This window comes from Primulina eburnea, chromosome 8 (assembly GCF_022965805.1).
Source record: "Primulina eburnea isolate SZY01 chromosome 8, ASM2296580v1, whole genome shotgun sequence".
NCBI classification, from domain to species: Eukaryota; Viridiplantae; Streptophyta; class Magnoliopsida; order Lamiales; family Gesneriaceae; genus Primulina; species Primulina eburnea.
The window spans coordinates 5,734,730-5,742,558 of NC_133108.1; the positions used below are offsets into that span (position 1 = coordinate 5,734,730).

General features: G+C 36.2%; 1 protein-coding gene across 1 annotated transcript; it reads right to left on the reverse strand.

Moving 5' to 3' along the window:
* Positions 1-5,586: 5,586 nt before the first annotated feature.
* Positions 5,587-7,543, reverse strand: LOC140837732 (gibberellin 2-beta-dioxygenase-like). Its single transcript, XM_073203846.1, has 3 exons — positions 7,048-7,543; positions 6,207-6,564; positions 5,587-6,130 (listed from the first exon to the last, which is right to left on the reverse strand). Exons 1-3 carry the CDS (start codon positions 7,452-7,454, stop codon positions 5,888-5,890), a joined length of 1,008 nt encoding a protein of 335 aa, XP_073059947.1. The 5' UTR covers positions 7,455-7,543; the 3' UTR covers positions 5,587-5,887.
* Positions 7,544-7,829: the final 286 nt, after the last annotated feature.

Consider the following 7,829-nt stretch of genomic DNA (forward strand, 5'->3'; position numbering starts at 1 on the left):
TCAAACAGGAAAAAATAACTGAACATGACCAATCTAAACGAAATAAACAAATGTACTGAATAAAAGACATGTAGCAACAACGGAAATAAACTACTAAAAAGAAATGGTCCACTAAACGTTCTAATATGCTATTTCGCCATTCCCTACTGCTACGTCAGGCGGGGCTTCTTCATCCTCGGATTCTGGCATCTCGGGATCCAAGAACTCTACAAGATGCATCTGGAGGTTTTGATTTTCTGATTCCAATTCCGCAATCTGTTCCTTTTGGGTCAGAATCTTTCCTATCGCAATATCCAACTCACCTCTTGCGTGCGCGTAGTTTGCATCCTTCTTCTGGATGATCACCTTTTCCTTTGCCTTCCGTTCTTCTACCTCCTTGATTAACTTTTGGTTACACTCCGATAGTTGCATGACCACGTCCCATGACTCGTCAATCCTCAGCTTATCTCTCTGTCGTGCTTCAGTTAGCTCTGTAGTGTGCCTATCCATTTCCTCCCTTGCCTGCTTAGCTTGACCCAATGCTGTGACTAATGAGTCTCGAAGCTCGGAATTATGTTCGTTGACGAGCTTGAACATTTCGAAGACCTCATCGATTCTTTTCTCTTTTACCTCCAGCTTGGTCGTCAGGTCCTCCACCTGTTGTCTCCTCTTGAAGTTGGTAGCCCTCATCCTTCTGATGGTCTTCTCATGGTTCCTGAGGGCCCATCCGTTAGAACTCTTAATATTCTGGGTGTGCGCGTAAGATTGGTGACCATCCAACTGAATCGATTCGATGAGAGCAACCGGGGTCACTTTCTTACGAGCGGTGAGACGCGTACGAGTCATTTCCTGGGAACAATAAAGAAAAGAAATGCTCAGAATATATACAAAATATAGGACAAAATAAATGTCAAGAATTTATAGAGCAGGGTATTGAAATTTAGGTGAATTTTTTTTTTTTTTTTTTTTTTTGAAATTTCCGAAAATTTCCGGAATAGGAGGAATCGGCGGGTTGACTCGATGGTTCGGCCGAGTTGACTCGCCGGGTTGACTCGCCGGAGAACGGTCGGAGTAAAAGCGCATGTCGGAAACAGTGTAAGGGTCACGGAACCGGTGCTGGAACATCCAGACTCGGTCGGGAAGCTACCTAATTTCGCCGGAGAATCGCGCAACTTGCGTACTAAACTCGAATTTGGGCGTTTCCGATTGGTCGCTCCGATCCTAAAATTGGTTGGTGATAAACGTTGCCCATGGATTGCCTATCCTGTAGGTAAAATTAATTTAAAGTCGGAGTAGGAATGGTAGGGTAATTGGACGAAAATGTTTTTCGGCATTTAGGGTTAATGCCCAAATTCTTAGATCTGAAATTACGGCTCCACCCGAACACGAAATCTAAAATCAGTTGAGGGCTTTCGTTCGTTTCGTCGAGACGATTCTAGAACAGCTCTCCGATCGAAAACGCGTTACCGGAAAAGGCCGGAATCGGAGGAAAAGCTCGGCGGCGCACGTAAGGTGCTGTTTGGCTGAAATACGAAAATTTCCGAAATTTTTTTTTTTGAAACTCGATTCTTCCACTCGGATCTTGAACCTGGCGGCTCTGATACCACTAAAATGTCACGCCCCGAGACTCGGGTTTGACACCGGCGTTGTTTAACAGTCACGCGATTGAAAACAACAAGCCTTCGTAGCACAGTTTAAACCGAAACCAGTCTATGATTCATATTTCAACCGAAATAAATATTGTCTTTACAATAATGGAATAACAAAAAAAACGACAGAGTTTATAATGCGGAAGCGTAAAAAAATAACTTAAACTAAATTCTTCTAGCGTTCACCATCCCCAAAATTGTTCGGACTCCTCCTCCTCGAGTTCTTCTTCAGACTTATCTGGGAAGGTTGTAAGGGGGGGGGGGGGGGGGTGAGTATTTGGGAATACTCAGCAAGCGGGGGAATATCGAGCACAATAAAACAACATGCATAATTTTAAAAAAAAAACACATACTTGCATAACTTTTCCAAAACACTGCGATTTATCTACTTTCTATGGTTTACTGTCGTCAGTCCCTAATTTTTACTCCTCTAAGGGGGCGAGGCCGTATAGCGGTTATGTCCCCCACCGCGTAAGGGTACGTCATGGTTGGGATTCCCACCCATATACAGTCGATTCCTCACAGTGTTTTTAAAATCGTATGACAACATAAAAGTAGAAGAAAAATTGAACTCGACTATTTTTTTCTTTCAAAATTTTCGAAAATAATCCCACATGCATAACCGGAATTTTAAACATTAAAATAGCCCACTTACCTTAAATTTCTTGAAGAAAACTTGAAAAACTACGGTGGCTGGACTGCGGCAGGGCTTCGCTGTGCTCGAAAAAAAAACCTAAGGAACTAGAGGGGATTTTCGAAAATGTGCTAAGATATGAGGTGTGAGTTTTTGAGTTAGGTGACCCTCCTATTTATAGGGGTTGGATGCTATATCGATAGGTATCATCCGTGTATCAAATCTCCAACAAAATCGTGATCTAAATCTTGGTGATACGCGAAAATCTAATCTTTATCCAACCAAATTTTCGAAATTTGTATGATATATAAACTCTTGAATTCGAAATTCTAGGGTTGGTATTATCCCATGCTTGATTTTTATCCCGGTATCAAAAATTATCTCAAATCTTAGCTCTTTATCTGCTTGATAATAAATAATATACATGATATTATTATTCACTAAAATCTTGCAAAATCTCATATCCTAAAATTTAAATAAAAATCTGGTATCCAAAATATACTGTCATGATAAAACGATAACTTAAAATCTTGGGTTTTACAGATACGGTCTCACAAATCTTTATTTGTGAGATAAGTCAACCCTATCAATATTCACAATTTAAAGTAATACTCTTAGATTAAAAATAAATTTTTTTTGAAGGATAACTCAAATAAGAGATATGTCTCACAAAATACGACCCGTGAGACCGTTTCACACAAGTTTTTGTCTTATTTTATTAACAAGTCATCGAAACCAAACCTTATTTACTTAATCTCATGATATTCCATTATCCATTAATATTAAATTTAATCAATGCCGCTTGTGTGTTTTATATATATTTGTTAGTTAAAAAATAAAATCTAAAACACAGCCAACAAAAAGAGCAAGGACTGTACAGTCATTCTTCCATGGACAAAAATCAGTCACTATTTCCAATATTTAATTTTTTATATTAAAAAAAAAACACGTCATACCAAAGGTGATGGATTTGGTGGCAAAATTTCAGACAATGTAAGGAAAACTTATCTGTAGACCAAATACCATATCATTTAGAATAAACCTACATTGTAACATAGTATTGGCAGGGTGATTGTTGTTTTGTATATGGTAAATATTAGATAGTATCGGTACAGTAGCGGAGCCAGAAATATATGGCTCTACCGGAACTAGAATTTTAAACTATACAATCTTTTAATATTTTAAATTGGTCCACTCAAACTAATATCATATTATTCTAAAATTATACAAAATTTACATATAATTTTTTTTAAAAAAAATAGTCCCGGTATAAATGTGTGCCTCCGCCCCTGGTATCGGAAGAAATTTTTGACTTGTAGAAATGCATATTTGAAGTCAGAAACAGCCCGTGGAGTCGGGTTACACGTTATAATGCTATATCTGAAATAATTATCCTCGTGTCGATGTCCGTTACATGTTAATGAAGATTTGAATAATATGTCAATAATCGAAAGTCCAAATATTTCAAATAATAATTGAGAAAAACAATTCATGTACAAAATAGAAAACCGAGACAAATACCACTGTGAGAATCTTGGAAGTCCTTTTCACTGAATGGAAACCGTACTGGAAGAACCTATAAGCCCAGAACATTGAAGAAGATAGTGCTGGGGCCAACCAACCTAGGAGTCTCCTTTTGAAATTTGTATGATCAATAATTGAAGTCCATAGCAAAAAAAAAAAAAAAAAAAAGCTCGTTCAGAAGGTGACTCCTATCCACTTAGCACTTTGTCTCACATAACATATCTTATTTCTCAATATTCTTGTTGGTGACCATCTCTGATACCGTTCATCTTCGATCAGTATGGGAAGTTGTATGACAGATGAGAGTTGCATTACGTAGTACATGTGCGATTTAATCTATATTACGCAAAAAGCAACAAAAGGTTGAGCGAAAACTACGCTACATTATTGTCGACATGCGAAGAAGGCGAGCACAATCAAATAAATAGGTGACGCCTAAATAACTTCTCATATTTTGGTTTTTAATTCGCTAATTAATTTTTTCAAATTTTGGAATTTAATCAACTCAAAATTGTAAGACCGCTGACGTAACACTTGAAATTATTGATGTGATATCGATAAACTACATATACATCTCGTGTCTCATCCATAATTAGATCAAAGTAGTGAAAAATTAAAATTTAATATACCAAAATCGAAGTCCGACGATTTAATATACTAAACAAAAATTGTGATAAATTAGCGGGCTAAAAAAATATTTTCGCCAGTTTTTAACATACGTAGTAGATACACAATAGAATATAATTTCTTGAGGACATATATATATATACATCCTCGATGAGTACTGTATATAGAGTGTATTTGTAAAAAATTATCATTTTAAAGAAAATATTAAATTTATTAATTATAAAGAAATGTGGAAAAATCAAAACGGATTGTGTTTGAAAAACAAAACATAGAAACCGAAAATCAGAAGTAAATATTGTTGGCAAAAACTTGTGTGAGACGGTCTCACGGGTCGTATTTGTGAGACGGATCTCTTTTTTGGATCACCCATGAAAAAGTATTATTTTTTTATGCTAAGAGTATTATTTTTTATTGTGAATATGGGTAGGGTTGACCCGTCTCACAGATTATGACCCATGAGACGGTTTCACATAAGACTCACTCAATATTGTTTATAAATAAATAATTGATACTAATACTAATACTAATACTAATACTAAATTATTATCAAAATCACTATTGTAAATAAAAGAACGCAAAAACTTGTGTGAGACGGTTTTACGGGTCGTATTTTGTGAGACGGATCTTTTATTTGGGTCATCCATGAAAAAATATTATTTTTTATGCTAAGAGTATTACTTTTTATTGTGAATATCGACAGGGTTGACCCGTCATACAGATAAATATTCGTGAGACCGTCTCACAAGAGACTTACTCATAAAAGAATCAACATTAATCCACCGAAATTTTAATTAAACTGAACATAAGTTAACACATTATTTAAGTTTAAAAAACACACAAAAATAATAAGGGATTTTTTTTAGGGGAAGTTGGTGAAAAATCCCCAATCAAAACATTTCTTTGAGTTCACTCCCTACCCACAAAATTGTGATACTATATCATACAAAATATGGTACACTTCATGTGAAAATATGTTACACTTCATGTGGAAATGTGGTACTAAAAAAATACCCGGGACTGAACACAAAAAAAATCGACGACTGAGAACAGAAGACCAATTTCCCGTTTCTTTAAGGCAGAAACCAGAAGTGATTGCAAACCGTATCGATAGATTAGAATAGATAGATATAATGCCTGTATAGAACGATTAAGGTAATTTTTGCCGACAAGAACTGGTACAGATAACATTTCGCATTAACTAGCTTTAATCCTAAAAGGGTAGTTGCTACGAATACAATAATTTACCACCAAAAGGAAAAGGGGCAACCTGTTTTTTTCCACCTAAGGCAAATCCATCGAGTCAAACCAAACCTTGAGAAATGAACATGTTTTTGGCCCATTCTATAGTCTATCAACAGACAAGATTACTACCATATTTTTTTTTTCTTTAGTACACGAAGCATCTACATGACTCAAATCTAAGAACTTGGACAGAACACTGAATTAATTGATTGATGTATCAATGTTTGGCAGCCTATTTCTCGAAAGGCTTGAGCCTATCGTCGCCCAGTCTTGTCTTGTAAGCTGAATTCTTGTACTCGGACCATGTGAACTCTTTGTACAAACTCTTTTCCCCATCTTCCATTAACGAGGATAAAGGTTCGATCTTTTCATTCAAATTTGGCCCCCCGAAGTATATCATCGACACTCTCGATTTCCAGTCATCGGCCAGCATAACTCTGTGCTTGACACTCCTAAACCTGCCGTTACTCATCACCTGCAAAACACAAAAACGAGATTATTTTCGACTTTTCGGACATCTTGAAATTAAGTTTTATTTATATGTATTATACCTGTAAAGAATCGCCAACATTGAAGAAGAATGAGGTGTTATCTGGAGGGACAGGTGCCCAAGTACCGTCTCTGAGACAGATTTCCAGGCCTGATGTGTTGTTAGACCTTACAACAGATATGATTTGTGGGTCTGTGTGTTCTCCAAATCCAATCATATTCCGATCACTCAATGCTTGATTAAGCAGAGCTTCTGGACATGGCGGATAGTGATTTAGCCTGAAGCAAGAATCACTTCTCTTGTCTCTGATAAGCTTACTCAAAAAGTCCCGTGGCTGAATCTGTAGCTCATCGGCTATCATTTCAAGAACTTCACAGGCCATGTTTCTCACTGTTGAGACATACTCATTCACCAGGCTCCTGTGCAGTTTTTTTTTATTTCAAAAAAATCAGATGTTAGTAAAATATAAATAAATTAATTTGAGAATGCCAATTAAATTATAAATCAACTACGATGGTATCTGAAGTAATCATTATCAATATTTTGATTATCATATATAATTGTGGAAAAAATTTTCCATCCCAACTCTTGATAATGGTTACGACTGTGTTCACAAGAAAAACCATAGAGTCTGAGCTGCGTAGCTGATATATAGAACCAAATAATTGCTTTGTAATATGTCTAAGTCTAACTCACTATCCTACTCTTATCGTTTCATAAAACGTACGCTTTCACATGAATATGAAAGAAAAAGACTAATTTTTATTTGATCAAAAACTCTCGCCCACACCAAGTGATGTAAAAAATCCACTCTATCTTCCACAATTCGACATTTCTTTACCATGCAAAGACCATAGTATCAAGAGTAAAGAAAACTAAACAAGACATAACATTCTTTTTACCGCAGAGTTTCTGAAATCCCTGGAAAAAGGGCGTTTGAATCCTGCGAAACGAGGTCAGGATTAATGCAGAAGAGAAGGTATTCAACCCAGCCCACGTCGCCATTGCGCCCAATCTTCTTGTTACCGTAGCCAAAAGGGTTAGCAGGGCCTGACTTCTCCTTCTCAGACTGGGATAACTTGAAAAACTTAACCGCTTCGTTTTCTAATTTGGCCAAGAACTCCATTGAAATCCCGTGGTTGATGACTTTAAAGAAACCGAACTCTTTACAAGCCTCGACCATCTGGGTTTTCGCGTCAGGTTTCAACAGGTCCACGACTGGAATCCCTGTGAAAATGTTGGATGTGGATTTGCATGTTTTGATTTGGGAAAGATCATCAAGAATTAGTTGTGATAAAGCTGCTACCATGACTGCAAATTCGAGAAAAGAAAGGGAAAAACAGGGGTCGAATTCGTAAATGCTAATGCATGGAAGAAAGATGAGAGCTTGAAAGGCGATGGAAACTATGGAGAGACATCTGGCTTCGTGCGTAAGCTTGCATATTTATAGTATCGAGGTGGAGAATACCATGTCTAATATTTTATTTAACGAAATAAATATATATTAATAAATAATAATGTTAAATAAAGTGCACTAAAAAATAATAAATAAAACTAAATAACCAAGTATACATTTGTTTAACAAAAATTATAAGGTAATTTCGCCATTTTTAACGATTAAAAAATAGGAAAAATGTAATATAGTTTCAATAATATAATCTCGTATACCTACAACATTTTCAGA

Coding starts and splice junctions, on each gene's coding strand:
- LOC140837732 (XM_073203846.1), bottom strand. CDS start 7,454: ATGGTAGCAGCTTTATCACAACTAATTCTTGATGATCTTTCCCAAATC. Junction 6,565..7,047: donor GGGATTTCAGAAACTCTGCG/GTAAAAAGAATG, acceptor AAAACTGCACAG/GAGCCTGGTGAATGAGTATG. Junction 6,131..6,206: donor ATGTTGGCGATTCTTTACAG/GTATAATACATA, acceptor TGTGTTTTGCAG/GTGATGAGTAACGGCAGGTT.